This window comes from Mustela erminea, chromosome 18, assembly GCF_009829155.1.
Source record: "Mustela erminea isolate mMusErm1 chromosome 18, mMusErm1.Pri, whole genome shotgun sequence".
Taxonomy (NCBI): domain Eukaryota; kingdom Metazoa; phylum Chordata; class Mammalia; order Carnivora; family Mustelidae; genus Mustela; species Mustela erminea.
The window spans coordinates 2,891,708-2,908,908 of NC_045631.1; the positions used below are offsets into that span (position 1 = coordinate 2,891,708).

At 54.1% G+C, this 17,201-nt stretch overlaps 2 protein-coding genes across 6 annotated transcripts; one reads left to right on the plus strand and one right to left on the minus strand.

Annotated features, from left to right (window-relative positions):
• Positions 1-2,011: 2,011 nt before the first annotated feature.
• RANGRF (RAN guanine nucleotide release factor) lies at positions 2,012-3,532 on the plus strand. 4 transcript variants are annotated; one of them, XM_032320520.1, is made up of 5 exons: positions 2,012-2,287; positions 2,378-2,494; positions 2,704-2,860; positions 2,955-3,040; positions 3,273-3,532. In XM_032320520.1, exons 1-5 carry the CDS (start codon positions 2,187-2,189, stop codon positions 3,382-3,384), a joined length of 573 nt encoding a protein of 190 aa, XP_032176411.1. In that variant the 5' UTR covers positions 2,012-2,186; the 3' UTR covers positions 3,385-3,532. The 4 variants fall into 4 exon arrangements, with proteins under 4 accessions (XP_032176411.1, XP_032176412.1, XP_032176410.1 ...); XM_032320521.1 differs by having other exon boundaries at positions 2,704-2,839; positions 3,261-3,532; XM_032320519.1 differs by having other exon boundaries at positions 2,025-2,287; positions 3,261-3,532.
• Positions 3,505-7,360, minus strand: SLC25A35 (solute carrier family 25 member 35). 2 transcript variants are annotated; one of them, XM_032320517.1, is made up of 5 exons: positions 6,204-7,359; positions 5,250-5,315; positions 4,779-4,931; positions 4,299-4,433; positions 3,505-4,118 (listed from the first exon to the last, which is right to left on the minus strand). In XM_032320517.1, exons 1-5 carry the CDS (start codon positions 6,576-6,578, stop codon positions 3,945-3,947), a joined length of 903 nt encoding a protein of 300 aa, XP_032176408.1. In that variant the 5' UTR covers positions 6,579-7,359; the 3' UTR covers positions 3,505-3,944. The 2 variants fall into 2 exon arrangements, with proteins under 2 accessions (XP_032176408.1, XP_032176409.1); XM_032320518.1 differs by lacking the exon at positions 4,779-4,931 and having other exon boundaries at positions 6,204-7,360.
• Positions 7,361-17,201: the final 9,841 nt, after the last annotated feature.

A 17,201-nucleotide genomic window follows, 5' to 3' on the forward strand; every position in this document is an offset into this window, starting at 1 on the left:
GGGACAGAATCCCATCAGTTGTAGGTCTAGTTCAACCAGTGAGCTAAGACAGGGACAAATCCTCCCCCCCCAACCCCCCCCCCCGAGAAAAATGGCTTGGGCCACCTCAGTTTATTGAGATTTGTCTCATCATCCTAGCCACAGCCAGCGGGAGTGGGGGAGGCCTGGCAAGATGCCAGGCAGGACAGCTGTCCAAACAGGTCCTTGGATTCTGTCTCTTGGGAGTTGGAATTTGAAGATACAAGAGAGTCAGCAGTTCGGAGGAACCAGAGAAGTGACAGACACCAAGACAGAAGTGAGGATGAGAGGGAGAGAAGTGAAGTCCAAGTGGGAATTTGCCAGGTTAGGGCAGCTGCCTTCCCCACTCTCCCAGAGGAGGTCTGGCCCTGTGCCTGAATCACTTCGTGGAGATCAGCTTCTTAACACTTGGAAGAGCTCAAGGACTATGGTGCGCCAGGAGTCCCAGGCTGCACAAGGCTCATCCAAGAGCATGGCTCCTGGCATGCCAGAGACCCCAAATCAGGAAGTGCCCCCTAATCCTGTGCGACCTGCTCCTGGCTCAGGAGGCTCCCATCCCTCGTGCCCAGTGCCAGGGCCATGTTAACGTCTTCGTCCTTGAAGGTCCCTTTCCAAGAGTTCCCTATCTGCTTGACTGCTCACAAGGCAGCTAGAGCCGGTACTGGCCTGGGGGACTGGGGTGGGGGTGGGAGTGCTCAGCAGGCAGGAATGGGGAAGGAGGGGCAGAGGTGTGCCACTCCACATCTCATCCCAGATCCCAGAGAGGCAGTGTATAGCCGACTTCTCTATTCTAGCTCCCTTGGTTTCCATTGTCTGGACTCCTTCTCTCCCTCTAGTACCTGCAACACTCCCGGTCTAGAATTCCTCGAGGATCAAACCTAGTCCGCTCTCCTTGCCCAGAAACACACACAGCTACATCCCAACAACGTTTTAGAGATGAGTACATAAGGACCAGAGAAGTCTGAGGCTGGCAGTAAGAAGGGAACGGCCCAAGCTCTTTAGGATGCTTTGTAAAAACCCTGCACAAAATCTCTCGAGCAGCACCGCTCACGGGTCCCACTGGACCCCAACTGCGTCCTTGCCCAGCCGATACACTTGCATTTCCCCAAACACCACCTTTCCGGATGTTCTCCTGCCTAGTACACTCCTAGGATGCCCTGGTAAGTTTTGGGCCAAACTTTACAACTCAGTGTACTCATTGGTTCCCGGTGAGGCAGGGATCCTGCCCTAATCGCCCTTGTACCACCCGGCTTTGGTATGGGGCCGAAAATTAGGTGTCCCCTGGCCCCAGTGTCCTGAAATTACTAGGGTCCGTAAGTAGAGTCAGCACTTGGAACCCCGTGGGTGGGGTTTATTCAACCGTTCAACAATACATAAAGGGTCTGTTATGTCCCGAACACGGCCAGGTGCCAGGGATCAAACATGAATGGAAATATGAGTGGGGAGGATGTAACCGAGCTGAAACTTGAAGAAATTCTAAAATTCTATGAAAGAGCAACAACAGAGGGTTTAATCCGTGTTTTCCTCCAGGTGCGTGTGGGGGCAGCCCCCCTCGCCACCACCAGCCCCCGCTGCGTTCTCGAGGCAAGATTTGAGGAGGATTAAAAACCTAATCCCCGGGTTGGGTCTGGCCTGAAGTAAGGCGAGAGGCCTGAATCCTAACCCGGCCCCACACCCGGCCCCAGTGTTCCCCGAACTCCCTGCATCCGGGAATTAGCGGTCTGGTTTGCAGCTGGCTGCCATCAAGACGCCCCAAGGGGGAGCTGCGAGACCCTCAAAGGATTCTCCCCGGACTCGGGAGAGCCCACCTGGACCCCACCTCGCGCGAGCAAGGGCCCCCAAGGAGGGTCTCAGGCGAGAGTCTGAGAAGATACGACCCCTTTAAAGAGAAAAGACTGGGGGGCGCGACCCAGCGAGCACAACGGCGTCACAAACCCCACGCGTGAGCTCTGAGCTCCCAGCCGACCCGCAAGTCCCACCCCGCGCCCCCGGGAGAGCCAGGCTTCCGGGCCCCGCCCCGCTGTGCCCCGCCCCCACGGCGCAGGCGCCGATTGGCCAGCGCGGCTGCAGGGCGGGGCCCATCCTTAAAGGGGCGGGAGCTAAGGGGGACCCGAGGCGGCGGCGGTGATGCCGCGTGGCCGCGCGTGGGTTGCTTCTACATCTCTCTAATGCCCGCCCCTGGTCCCAAACCCATGGAGCCCGCGCGAGACTACCCGCTGTTCGGGGGCGCCTTCTCCGCCGCGCTCCCTCCCGGGGCCCTTGACGTAAGGTGAGAAGGCGTGGGCGCCTCTGGACTGCCGGGTGGGATGCGGGCAGAGGCGGGCGGGGCTCAGCCGGGGTACGCCTCGCCTCCCTCCAGCGACCTCCGACCGGTCCCGGACAACCAGGAAGTTTTCTGCCACCGCGTGACGGACCAGAGCCTGATCGTGGAACTTCTGGAGCTCCAGGCCCACGTGCAGGGAGAGGAGGCTGCGCGGTGAGGGAGGCGGCGGGCCAATGGGAGGGCCGGAGCCGAGGAGGTGGGCGGGGCCTGCGACTGCACGGTTAATCAGGGCAATGAGAACTCCAAGGGCATCACCTTATCACCGGAAGTGAGCGGAGCTCAAGGGACTCAAAGATGCTGGAGGGAGAGGGGAGTTGGGGGGTGTGAGACGGCCCTCCCTGACTCTCATCCCCGTACTCTAGGTACCACTTTGAGGACGTGGGCGGGGTGCAGGGGGCTAGGTCTGTGCAGGTGGACAGTGTGCAGCCCCTCCTTTTGGAGAACCTGGCTCTGAGGAGCTGCTGTCAAGAAGCCTGGGTCCTGTCTGGCAAGCAGCAGGTAGCTAAAGAAAACCACCAGGTGAGGGCAGGGGAGTGTGAGATTCCCAGACGGGTGAAGGGAGTGGCCCTGGGCAGGGATAGTCAGGTAAGCATCTCCACTTTGATCGCTTTAGGTAGCAAAGGATGTGAGAGTGCACCAGGCTTTGCTGCGGCTGCCCCAGTACCAGACTGATCTCCTGCTCACCTTCAATGATCCCCCGTAAGGAAGACAGGAAGGATGCGTGGCTCATGACTGGGTCCCCAGGAGGATATGCTGGGAGGGCCAGAGCCGGGAGACTGGCTGGTGGGGTCCTCCAAGTAAGAGGGAGAGGGCCAGAGGTTTGGGGTCACAGATACCCAGGTCCTCCGGGGCACAGGAAGTGGGAACTTCCCTACCCGCGGCCTGGATGATGATCTCTCTCTGTTCCCCCACCCCCAAGCCCTGACCATAGGTTATCTCTTGGTCCTGAAAATCTGTCACTTCCGCCCTGGAGCCTGGGTGACTTCGAACAGCTGGTGACCGGTCTGACCCTTCACGACCCCAACATCTTTGGTCCCCAGTAAAGATGCTGAAACACTGCGTGAAGTTGCTCTAGTACACGGGGACCTCATTCTTCAAGGGAAACAAGGGGTTGGACACATACCCCTAATTCCTTCCCTGTGCATAAACATGAGACACCTGTCTGCAGAAATAAACTGGCTTTATAATCAAGATAAGATCTCTGTGCCTTTGCATCTAACAAGACACCTAGGTCCCCTCAGTTCCCTTTGGTCTTGTAGTGGGGAGTTAAAGAAGTTTGTGCATAGGATCAGAATGGACCCAAGGCTGTCCAAACAAAAGGAGGGAAAACTTTGGAGTGACTGGTTCAGCCCTGAGGAAGGGGGGGAGGGGTGTGACATGTCCAGGAGGAAAGGGAGGGAAGGTTTAAAGGGACACCGAAGGAAAGGAGGGAGACTGTCCCTTGTAGTGATTCAACCCTGAGAAAATCAGATGGGGAGTGGAGTTGGCTGTTCCCCTTGGAGGGACGAAGGGTCACCTGGTCAGAAGCTGGCCAGGACACAGGACTGGAGGCAGAAGTGTCCAAGGAGTGCTGATTTGGTGGTGTGTGCAAGACTGCCTGGTGTCATTTGGTGTACGTGTTGTAGAGGGTGCGTAACTGGTCCCAGAAGAAGAGGGAAAGGACAGTGTGGGGGCCAAGGCGGAAGTAGGAGGCACCTATACCCTTGTACATGCCAAAGAAGCCCTCTGTCCGAGCGGTCTGTAGAAGGGCATCCAGTATCCCCCGGTACATCAGGCCCTGAGAGCAGGTTGAGAGGGGGGGAGAGCACAGGGAAGGCGTTTGTCAGAGCCCACCAGGGGCCTCCTCTCAGCGGGCTGCATTCTAGGCTGTCCCCTCCTGCACCCACCATTCGCTTTCACCCACCACCTGCCCTGGCCTGCCCAACCGGCCGGCCGGCCCTCCAGAACATTCCCTTACCTTGCCCTGGGCATCAGTGGGCTGGTTGTAGAGCCTCGTGCTGACCACATCAAAGGGTGTCATGGCCAGGACCACGGCGATGCCACTCACCATGGCAGCCACCAGAGCCACCTTCCAGCTCTGGGGCGGAAATATCTAAGGGTGAAGGGGGAGAGGTGTGTCAGCTCATCCCTGGACCCCTTGGAAAGGACAGGCCCTGCCCTGGGGAGAGTAGAGAGCGGGTAACTCAGGGAGTTTCCATGCGGCTGGTTAGAAGACCATGAAGGAGGAAGGGCAGGATGCTGGAGGACTCAGATCCACCATCTGGGAGGGAGTGACAAGAGGACCGTGGGGAGGGTGTAAAGTCAGTGACCCCTAAGGCTTCCTGCCGTTCCTTGACATTGACCATGAGCACGGTCCCCTCTGGGGTCCCCTTCAGCATGTCCACCCCTTGCCCGAAGTCCAAGGGAGGCCCCACCCTCTTCCCCCCCGGGGTAGTACCTCCCACTGAGTGATGAGGTCCTTGGTGGATGAGAAGGTGCACAGCTGGGTGGAGGAACCGATGATAACTCGGGGCAGGCCGCCCAGGGCCCCGCGCCACAACCCCACCAGCCCATGTTTCTGGCCAATCTCGCTTAGCGCCTGAAACATGCCCTGGTAGGGGGAAGACCACGGGGGCAGGCTTCAGTCCCCCCAGCATCAGGGGCCGCCACCTCACACTGCCAACGATGGGTCCTCCACAGGCACCCGGAGTCAGGACAACCGGTTCCATGTGGACTTAGAATCGGAATGGGTATACTACCCGTCATTGTTCCCTTTCTCCCTGCTCCAGAAGAGGGGCAGGGTGTGGGGGGGGGGATGGTGGGGCTGGGTTGGGAGTTGTAGGGGGCAGGCAGGGAGCTGGGGAGGGGAGGCAGTGCGGGGGATGGGAAAGAATGGGCAGGGACTCCAGCAGGGTTGGAGAACCCTCACCTGATGCTTATACTGGTGACCCACGGCAATTTCTGAGGCCGCCTGTGCCTGTAGATGTGTCTTCACCTGGGAACAAAAGAATATCACAGCCTGTGGCCCAGGGGCCAGCCTCCCACCTCAAAGACCCAAAGGCTTGACCCCATAATACTTCCGCTAGGGTGTTCAGCATGGAATATCCTTTTAATCTGATAATTATTGTTGTTCCCATTAACACACTGGTCATGAGACTCTGTGTCCCTTGGCTCCAGTCCCAGGGGATGGATCTCCTAGCACTGCGAGACACCCTCCTAGCACTGCGAGACACCCCCCACCCCCTCTCCATCCTCCTTCCCTTGGGGGTTGGGTGGGGGATGGAGAGGTTAGAGAATGGCAACATTTCCTAAGATTGTTCTCGTTTAGGCAACTCTCGAGTGTCTGGCCTCTTACAACGGCTCCTATTCCCAGACTGGATCTCCAGCCACCCCCGTGGACCAGGCTCCGCCATCTGACCCCTCGGGCATGTTGCAAAGGGTATCTGTCAGCCAAACCCCGGGGAGGCATGTGGAGGCTGACTCTGGGGGTCACTGTCCCTGAATGTCCCACACAGGGAGTGAGACCACACTGCAGGTCTTACAGAACTGCCTGCCTCCCAGTTTCTTCCAGGAGGAGCACTGAACAGGACCTCCTCCTAGCAACAAGTAACTGTGTGACTTTAAGCTAGTCACTTCCCATCTCTGGCCCTCAGGCTATTGACCCTTCGCCTATTCCAGAAGACTCAAAGAAGGAGACTGTGGGATTCTAATTTTGTGGTGCCCAGACTTTCCCTGAACCCTACACCGCTGATGTACATGACTCAAATTCCTCATCCACCCCAACACAAACCCGCTCCCAATCTCAGGATCGGGTCTTGAAGGCCCAGGCCCCGCCCTACACCATGGTCTGTTGGAAGGCCCCAGGCAAGACCCTTCCTCTCACCATGTAGATGGGGCTCCCCAAGTAGGCTCCCATGACCCCAGCCAGGGCCCCAGCTGCAGCGCTGCGGGGACGGCTGAGGGCGCCTTCCGCCGTGTGCAGGTAGCCCCCAGCCTCAGCCAGCCCGTAGGTGCCCAAGCGGATGCCATTCATCAGGAACTGGTATAAGAGAGCAGGGGCCAGTCCCTTCTGCAGCGCAGCCGGGCCATCCACCTTGCCGATGGTGATGAAGGCATGGAAGACGTTTCGGTAGTGCCGCTGGTAGGTGCCGGGGGCCCGCAGTTCCCCCTGCAACTGCATCCTGGTCTTTACCACTTCCAGGGGGTTGGTGAACAAGCAAGCCCCGCAGGCCGCCAGGCCACTCATCAAAAAGTCCATGGTGGGGTAGCAGTAACAGGAAGTGGCCCAGGAGTAAGAAAGTGAAAAACAAGCTTCAGAAACGGGGGGTGGGGTGGCAGGGTGGGGTGTAAGCAGAACTCAGGGGCAGGACTCCGTGTCAGCAGTCCTCACCGCTGCAGGAGATAGCCATTGAGAAGGTCAGGGTCAGAGGTCAAGAGGTCAAGGGTAGCTAGAATTTGGAGTGGGGAGCTGGCAGAGAGAGGAGGAAAAGGAGTTTAGGAGTCTGGTGAGGTTATGACGGGGCTCCGTGGGTCACGGGATCTGAGGTCAAGGAAGGGCAAGTAGCCAGGAGGATGGCAGGTGGATGCCGGGGATGCTCGGCTCCGGGAGGGCCCTGGAGCAGGAGAGGGCAGCGGGGATTCGGGAGGTGGGAGCCGGGAGGAAGGAAAAAGGAAAGCAGCAGGTTACGGAGGAAGACGATCCGGGAGAAGATCGGCGGCGTCTGTATCGGGAAGGAAGTCGGAACTCCGGCCTAGGAGCAGCGTCCCCAGGCAGCTACCCAGCGAACCCGCAGCAGCTAGCTCGGCCCCGCGCAACCTGCGGAGGCCGGACCGCCACACTCCAGCCACCCGAGGGCGGCGCCCAATGGGGAGCCGAGGCAGCCGGGGCCCGCAGCGCCAGCCAATCAGCGCCGAGCCGGCTCCTCGGCCAATGGGAGGTGCTCTCGGCGACCCGGCCCCCGGACTCCGCGGGGCGGGGGCGGTTGGGATTAACCCTCCGCGCGCGGCGCCGCAGATTCGGGGCTCTGGAGCGGCGCCCCCGGAGGGGAGCTTGGGCGCGGGGCTGCAGGGCGGGCGTGGAGGCCGAGCGCGGAGGCAGCCGCTCCCTACGGGGTCGGGAAGGGAGCTGGGTTGGCGCGGCTCCGGGGTGGGCGGAGGGCGCCCCTCCCTTCACCTCCAGCGCGGGTTCGCGGCGGACGGGGACTGCCAAACGGCAGATCCGCTGCCCCGCGGGCTCTGGCGCCAGGAGAGCCCGGGAGCTGGGGTTCCGCCCGCAGGTGCGGAGGGGACACACCTGCTGGACCGGACGGATCTCCCGAGGCTGAGGGCGGGATTCGTAGGTCCCAGCGCCGGGGTGTGGCTGGCTGCGGGCCCCGAAGGACGACGTGGGAGTTCAGCCGCGGCCCCGAGCTCTTGATCCTCGCGGCAATCCAGAGAAGAGCGGGCGGGGAGAGGCAGGGGGGTGGATCCCGGGGCTTAGCTTTACACGGTCAGCTAGCGGTGGGAGAGCGCCTGGGTCTTTGCTCATCAGTCTGCTAACGGTTAATTACAGGAGACCTGAGAAAAGAGACTGGGGAAGCTAGCAACCTCGGGAAGGGGTTGAAGGAGAAAGAAGGTTTGGAGAAAGAAAGCAGGATGGGGGATGTCAGCTGGGGCGGGTGCGGGGAGGTGGGGAGGAGGAGACGGGCTCCCTGCCTGCGTGTGAGGCAGTCTCCAGATTTAGACTCACAGCGGCTTTGGAGCTCCAGTGTGTAACTCGCTTACCAGCAGGATGACCTTAGGGAAGTTACTTAACATTTCAGGGCTTCCTTTGGCAACGGGAATGCTAATTATCTATTGCACTTACCTGAGTGAAAAGTGTTGGACTCCTACCAAGTGTCCAGTTATCAGGGTTCCAGAAAAGTCAAGAGCTGCTGACCCCTGTGCCCTCCTGGATCCTGTTCTCACTGCTGGGAATGCCCTTCCCCCTTCTTTTGGTGATTCCCAAGTCATTCCTCACCTAGAGCTTTATCTCTCCTGACCCTTGAAGCTTTCTAAGGTTTTCCATGTTCCTTTGCTCCTCAAGCAGTAAATTAGCAATTGTTTACTCTCTGGCTCCTTTCACTACCCTGGGAGTTCCTGGCTGCCCCACCGGGAGTGTGCCTGAGCCATCTCTCTGTCGCCCTCCTCCACCTCCCTCTCATTGAGCCTTAGGGAGGCAGGAGGGCTGGAGGGTGAAGTAGAGCAGACAGTGGGTTTCTCCCCCAGGGTTCTCAAGACGGGCTCTGAAAGAGTACCCTGAAAATTTCCAGTGGATGCTCCCAGATTTCTCCACCTGGTGGATGGGATGAGAATTAATCAGTACTTTAATCATTTTAATCCTAGAATTTACACCAGTTCTCAAAGTGGGGTCCCTGGAGCAGCACCAGCAGCATCCGGGGTGGGAGGAGGGAATGCAAATTGTCTAGTCCTGCCTCAGACTTCCTTCATCAGAAGGTAAACGGGAGGTGAAAGATAGACTGAACAAAACACTCCAGGTTATTAAGGTGTGTGCGTAGGCTTTGGAACCATTGGAAGAGCACAAGTTGGGGGGAGAGGGGGAAGCAGACTTCCCACTGAGCTGGGAGCCCTACTCAAGGCTCCATCCCAGGACCCTGGGATCTTGAATAGAAATCAAAGGTCAGCCACTTAACGGATGGAGTTACCTAGGTGCCCCTGGCTTAAGCCGTTTATCTTTAATATCTAGATGCCCTAGAAATAGACTACTTTAAAAACATGATTTTTTAAAAAAGATTTTATTTATTTATTTGACAGACTGAGAAGCAGTCAGAGAGAGAGGAGGAAGCAGGCTCCCCGCTGAGCAGAGAGCCTGATGAGGATTCGGGGCTGGATCCCAGGACGCTGGGATCATGACCTGAGCCGAAGGCAGAGTCACTGAGCCACCCAGATGCCCCTAAAAACATGATTTTAAAGATTTATTTATTTGGGGGAGGGGTGAAGCTGAGATCATGACCGGAGCCAAAACCAAAAGTCAGACTTACAGCCGACTCAGGCCACCCAGGCCCCTACCCTGTTCTTTGAAAGGAGGTGACTATGCTCGGCCCACACTTAGGAGTGGAGAGTTAGACTCTGCCCCCTTGAGGGAGAAGTATCTGCACAACTTACTCGGAATTCTTTTTCTTTTTCTTTTTTAAAAGATTTTATTTATTTATTTGACAGAGAGAGAGAGAGATCACAAGTAGGCAGAGCGGCAGGTGGCGGGTGGTGTGGGAGGTGCAGGCCAGAGGGGCTCAATCTCAGGATCCTGAGATCAAGACTGGAGCTGAAGGCAGAGGCTTTAACCCATTGAACCACCCAGGCGCCCCCTTATTTGGAATTCTTCATGGGAAGTTTGTCGCCCTCATTTATTTGTTTATTCACCTATGGATTTCTATCAGTATGGACTGAACAGATTTTTATTTTATACTTTGGGTTGTAAATCAGTATACTTTATTTTGTTGCCCCAAGTGTTCCAACTTTAGCCCTGGGAGCTCTTTTACTTGCTTTCTGTATTTCTTTCGCCATCAGAAAAATTTTTTTTTTTTTAAAGATTTTATTTATTTATTTGACAGACAGAGATCACAAGTAGGCAGAGAGGCAGGCAGAGAGAGAGAGAGAGGGAAGCAGGCTTCCTGCGGAGCAGAGAGCCGGATGCGGGGCTCGATCCCCGGACCCTGAGATCATGACCCGAGCCGAAGGCAGCAGCCCAAACCACTGAGCCACCCAGGCGCCCCAGAAAAAAATTTTTTTTTTTTTTTTAGAAAAAAAAATTTTTAATTAAAACATTTTTGTGAAGCATTTCTCTATTTTCTGACCCAATATGATGCTCCCGGATGTCTTGTATATTCCCTGTCCCAGTGCTAGAATCAGCCGTTTTTCCAAGAAGCTCTAGTTCCTTCTATTGGAGAATGTATCAAAAACCAATGTCTGGGCCCCACCCTGGTTGTAGAGATTGCTTTAAACGCATGTCTAAAAAGGAAAGAAAGGAAAAGACCAAAATCTGGGCACTGAATGTGCTTGTTGCCATTGGGGTATCCTGGGAGGGCAAGTAAATGTTAGGGTATAGTAAGCCGTGTATATATTTCTGTGTGTATCAATCTGTATCTCCTTTAAGCTGAACGTGAGTTCATACAACACTCCAGCCCTAATACATTGCTACAGGGATCATTGTAACCTCCTCTCCGGTGCTTCTCTGCAAACTCTCACTCCAAGAATGAGCCGCCGGACTCCCCCCCCCCCCCCCCCCCCCCGCCCCGCCACCTCTCTTTTTAAAGATTTTATTTATTTATTTGACAGACAGAGATCACAAGTAGGCAGAGAGGCAGGCAGGGGGGGGCGGGGGAAGCAGGCTCCCCGCTGAGCAGAGAGTCTGATGCTGGGGCTCCAACCCAGGACCCTGGGATCATGACCTGAGCTGAAGGCAGAGGTTTTAACCCACTGAGCCACCCAGGCGCACCCCCCCTCTTTTTTTTTTTTAAAGAGTTTATTTTAAAGATTTATTATTTATTTAAAATTTATTTATTTGACAGAGAGACACAGCAAGAGTGGGAACACAAGCAGGGGGAGTGGGAGAGGGAGAAGCAGGCTTCCCGCTGATGCAGGGCTCAATCCCAGGACTCTGGGGTCACCACTAGAGCCCAAGGCAGATACTTAACGACTGAGCCACCCAGGCACCCCAACCTGACTCCTTTCTTATCACCATCCACTTACTTAATTGCTCAGTTCCAGTGTACATGTGCAGGACTTGTCAGAACTGTGAACCCACAGCCCCACGGTACAAGGCAGTTTCCTTCTGCCTGTCATCACAGAGACTCCACTTATTTCTGAAGTGACTGGGTCAGCACCTCCCCCGCCCACCTGCCCGCCCTGTAAGTTGTAGCACACACTTGTCCTACAGTTAGGTTCAGTTACATTCTGCATTCCTCCCTGGGAGCCCCTGGCTTCCTAAGGGATTTTTTAAAAGTATTTTTCTTTTTAAGATTGATTTATTTGAGAGAGAGAACACAGGGTGGGAGGAGCAGAGGGAGAGGGAGAGACAGTCCTTAATCAGGCTCCACGCTTAGTGGACATGGGGCTCGATCTCAGGACCCTGAGACCACAACCTGGGCCGAAACCAAGAGTCAGACGCTCAACCGACTATGCCACCCAGACACCCCTATTTGTGTCTGTTCTTTTGCTAATGCCATTTCATCTTGGTTACTGTCAACTGTTAATCACATTCTTCTGAGTACAAATGTCCTGAAACAGATCTGAGAGGAGGGGAGAAAACTCAAAGGTGGCCCCAGGTGCCTGAGAGAAGGGGAGGGGGGAGGAAGCTAGGTTGGAGGGCACTGGGCTGTGCCTCTGCTGGGGTGGACCGCATGCTGATGGGTTCATTTTGGCAGCCAGGTCCGGGGGCCTGAAGGGCTGAGGCTCCCCCTGGTGACAGTGGGACAGGATCCTCTGTCCTCACTGAGAACAGAACCTGTGTGGATTCACAGAACTGACAGTCCTTTCCTCACTGCCCCCTTCTGATTCATCCCATACTCGGGGGAGTCTGGACTCCAGAAGATTCTACTGGAGGTCAAGGTCTTGGCCCCCTCAGAGATCAGTCAGACTCAACATTTTTTTCATTGTCAGCTTTTCTCTCCTCATAAGGGGCTGTTTTTTGGGTTACAAGTGACAGACACCCAACACAAACGAGCTTGCAGAATGGGAATTTACTGATCCACCTAACTGAGAAGGGGAAACACAGCTACGATTTCAGGCCAGCGGCATCAGGGACTCCAGTGGGTGTCTCTCCGCCTTTCCCTTGTGTTGTTGTTGTTCTCAGGCCACCTCACTAATGGCCCCCAGCAGCTCGAGCCCTGTGTCCACCCCCAGCCTCGCAGCCCTAGTGGAAAGACAGTGCTTTGCTCGTCCAGAGCTGCATCATGAATCAACCCCAAATTGAGTGGCTTGAGACACAAGCCATTTCACTGCTCATGAATCTGTGGATCAAGAATTGAATCAAAAAAAAAAAAAAAGAATTTGGTCAGGGCTCAGCGTGGATGCCCTTGGGTGGCATCAGATGGGCTTGTCACGTGTCCCAAGACCTCCTTCCCAGCCGGTGTCTGGGGCATGCTGGTTCTCTGAGTGGCTTCTCCCTCCGCATGCCCTCCCAGTGGAGTCTAGCCCACATTTCTGCACCCCATGGCCGGCTCCCAAGAGGACAAAGCAGAAGCTACCAGTCCTCTTCAGGCCCCAAACGGGCAGAGCGTGGGTTCATCCCCAAGTCTCTAGATCAAAGCAAGTCACGGCGGGGCCAGCCCAGATTGACTTGGAGGGAAAACCAAGTCTTCCTCTTGATGAGAGGGGTGGCAGTCACACTGCAAGAGGATATTTGGGATGGGAGGGATTGAGGAAGCTGTCTTTGGAAATGAGCTATCAGCGGGACTCGAGTCCCTTCTTCAATGAAGGAGCCTGGATCCTGCGTGGGTTAAGATTTGGCCCTGCTGGTGTTCCACGCTCAGCCCCGGAACACAACTCAGCAGCTAGGGGAGGCAGAATGTGTTGACTGGCTGCTTCTGCACCATGTGCCACTCCCAGGATGGGCAATCTGGGCAAGAAGGATGGGAGCGGGAAGCAGGTGGAGGGAACAGTTCCCCAAAGGAAAACCAGGTACCAGAAGGGGGAGACCGGGCATGGCACCAATTAAAATTATTGCTGTCCACTTCCTTCATCCCCGCTCAACCTTCAGTGTGTGTTCCGTCCCATCTGGTTGCCCACCATGTGGCCTCTCCTTCCTTCAGCATCCTATTCCTCTTTCCATTTTGAAAAGCTAAGATTCCCTTTAAAAAAAAAAAAAAGATTTTATTTATTTGAGAGAGGGAGAGACAGAGCACAAGCAGGGGGAAGGGGCGAGATGGATGGAGAGAACATTAAGCGGCTCTCCACACTCAGTGGGGAGCCTGACGCAGGGCTTGATCCCAGGACCCTGGGATCATGACCTGAGCGGAAGGCGGAGGCTTTAACCCAGGTGCCCCTAAGCTTCCCCTTCACTGTTCTCTGGATAGTTCCATTTCCTCTTCACTATGTCTATGCTTCCGTGGTCTCCCCAGATGTCCTGGCCAAGCCCTACCTGATTTTCAAGGAACACTCGAGTCTGCCTGATGTGGAGGTAAAGAACTGGGAGATAAGACCTGAGGGCTCCTGTGTCCTTCCAGAAAATAATCTTCAAGCAGAATCAAAACCAATCACATTGAAACTCCTTGATTACTTCGTTAGTCATATTTCAAATTGAAGAGGCGCCTGGGTGGCTCAGTGGGTTAAAGCCTCTGCCTTCCGCTCAGGTCATGATCCCAGGGTCCTTGGATTGAGCCCCGTGTTGAGCCCCGTGTCGAGCCCCGCGTCGGGCTCTCTGCTCATCGGGGAGCCTGCTTCCCTTCCTCTCTCTCTGCCTGCCTTCTGCCTACTTGTGATCTCTCTGTCAAATAAATAAATAAAATCTTTTAAAATATTATATTTCAAATTGAAAGCATTATGGACAAAAAAAGAAAAGAAAAGAAAGTCCATTGCAGCGTTCATCGTAATGGCAAAACCTGAATGCTACCTACGTGGCTTGCACACAGAAATGGGTTATCATTGATTCTTTCAGCAATAAGAGACAGAAACCCAGCTCCCCACTAACCTAACCACAAAAGGGAATTCAGTGGCTCAGGAAATGGGGCCTTCCAAGGGACCCTCTCGAGTTGTCAGTCCCCCTCCAACTCTTGGCTCTGCTTTCCTTGGGTATGGGACTCATTTTCTCCCACTATTGACTGGTTTCCTCCATCACAGGGGAGTGGTGGGTGGTGGAAGGGAGGCCAAGTCTGATCGCTTTGGACTTACATTGTTCCTGCTTTGTGACCTTGGAGGAAAAAGAAAGCAGCTCTTTCCCAGGGGCCAGGAGAAGGAGGCTGTCTTGGCTGGGGTGACTTATGCATTCCTGGGCCAGTCACCATGGCCAGAGGAATGGGAACCCGTCACTGACCAAACCTGGGTCAGATGGCCACGAGGAGGCTCTTGTGGTTGGTTGAAACCAGACGGAGTGGGGAGGGTTGTGGGGGGAGGCGACGAATTTCCTAGAAGGTTGTTATTACTCTTACCAAGACGGTAAACCCTAGTTGATGGGATATTATAGTCCAGGAAAAGGTGTAGTGACAAAGACCATGTAGCAACATGATCACTGGTCATTAAGCAATGCTAAGAGAAGGAGGCAGAATACAGACTTGAAACCATGCGGGTCCCTTTGGAATGCAGTATCAAAGAAAGCCTTCACCTGGCGGGGGCGGTGGGAGACTGTATGACTGCATTCAAAACGCTCACTCCCTTTGCAAAAGCACTTGTACAACACAATATGTGTGTGCGAAAGAAAATAATTTGGCGTCTATCGCATGATCGGATTTTCAGAGCTCAGTTTCCTTTTGGAAGGAGACGGGGCAGATGTACAAAGAAACAGACGGTGATTTTTATAGCTCTGCAAAGTCTCTTGGTCTGGGTCTTTGTGGTTGCTTTGAGCAGTGAGCCCGGTAGAAACTCTCTGTCGGGAATGTTAGAACATTTGGAGCATTGTTTCAAGGAACTTCCATTCCCCCCAAACACACTGTCCTGCCTCTGGGAGAGGGGAACATGTCTCACCAACAGTCAAGCCAATGAGAAGACTCTAGATGGGGAGAGAGGAAGGTCAGGGAGCCCAGGGTGGTCCAGGTCACTCCAGTCCTCTGCTGCCTACGTTCCCACTCACACTGCCTGGCATGGTTTATGGGACGCCAGATGCCACTCATGTTTGCAGCTAATAACCTTCACTTTGGGGATACCTTTTTTTTTTTTTTAAAGATTTTATTTATTTATTTGACAGCGAGAGATCACAAGTAGGCAGAGAGGCAGGCAGAGAGAGAGAGGAGGAAGCAGGCTCCCCACTGAGCAGAGAGCCCGATGCGGGGCTCGATCCCAAGACCCCGAGTTCATGACCTGAGCTGAAGACAGAGGCTTAACTCACTGAGCCCCCCAGGTGCCCCGGATACCTTGTTTTTGTTTATTTTTTTTTTGAAAAAAATATTTTAAAGTTATCTCTACACCGAGTTGGGACTTGAACTCACGACCCCAAGTTCAAGAGTCACACGTGCTATGGACTGAGCCAGCCAAGCGCCCCTTGGGTTATCTTTTTTAATGTTATTTTTTAGAAAAGATTATTTATTTGAGAGAGATAGCACAAGCAGGGGTGAAGATCAGAGGGAGAGAGAGAAGCAAGCGTCCCACTGAGCAGGGAGCCTGATGCAGGGCTCGATCCCATGACCCTGGGATTAAGACCTGAGCTGAAGACAAATGCTTAACCAACTGACTGACCCACCCAAGTGCCCTTAATGTTATTTTTATAAGTAGCAAAATGAATAAGATATTCCTATTTCTAAACAAAACAGGATTCGTTTGGCTACATATGTCTATCTAGCTTTCTTGAGTGGGTCTGTGAGGTAATCTTGGAGAGATGTCCTCTTTCGGAAAGCCCAAAAGGACCTAGGGGTGAAGGCTGGGAGGTTGGATTTCTGGTCCGTGTGTGTGTGTGTGTGTGTGTGTGTGTGTGTGTGTGATGGAAAACCAGTGGGATCAACAGAGTTGTGGAAATGGTCTGTAGGGAAGGTGAATCAGGGGACTAGTGGGCTATTGGGGAGGGGGGAAATTCAATTCAATTTGGTTTAATTTCTAAAATATTAAACACCTATTATATGCCTGACCCTGTTCCAGAATTTTAGGATACATCAGGGAACAAAACATAAAGATTCTGCCACCAGGAAGCTTAGTTTTTAACATGAAAACATAATTAACTATGAACATAATCTATCAATTTAATGGTAAACGCTGTGGGTTTTTTTTTTTTTTTTTTTTTAGATTTATATACTCAGGGGTGCCTGGGTGGCTCAGTTGGTTAAGCCTCTGCCTTCAGCTCAGGTCATGATCTGGGGGTCCTTATGATGTGGGAAACAAAGGCAGAAGAATGATCAAATTTCCTTACTACCTACAGCCCATTGACTGGTCCTTGAAACAACCAGAGTGACTTTCCTCTAGGGACTCAAGGGCCTCAGTGTTAACACTTTGCTGAGGGCAAGCGGCAATCCTAGCCTGAGTCCCCCACGCCCCCCCCCCTTCCTGTAAGTCTACTTTAACCTATAAAAATTCCTTTGGAAACTTCTTTTATCTCTAACCACCCTCCCCAGATACATTTTGGCAATCATCCCCCAAGCTTCTAACCCACAGATTTACCTCTGAAGGGTCTCATGACTCAGGTTTGATTAAACAGTAATAAATGACCTTTTCCCAACAACAGCTAGCCCCCTCAAGGTCCTGGAAACCTTGCTTCCAAAATTGCTTAGAGACTTACACTCTCCCTAGCCCCCTCTTGACTTGGAAGTATATAATGGGCCATGGCTAATGACCCCAGTCAGCTCTTCCTGCCCACGGAACCTGTCCCTGTGCTTTAATAAAATCACCTTTTTGCACCAAAGAGGTCTCAAGAATTCTTTCTTGGCCGTGCGCTTTGAATCCTAACATCTTTCCTACATCACTTGGATGGAGCACCAGGTCATAGGCTCCCTGCTCAGTGGGGAGCCTGCTTCTCCCTCTCCCTCTGCCCCTGGCCACCCCACTTCCCCTGCGAGCAGAGGGCAGGGAGGAGGGTAGATCCTGTAGTGCCTGGTCGATCACTGAGAAAAATTTGCCTTTCACTTGGAAGGGACCATTTCTATCCCAGTTTTCTGGCTTTTCTTTGCGGTGTCTTTTTTGGGGGTGTGTGTGCACGTATGGATCTAGATCTAGAAAGAGACGCACCTGGGCGTGGGCTGAGGGCCCAGGATTTCAAAACTGCCCTTGT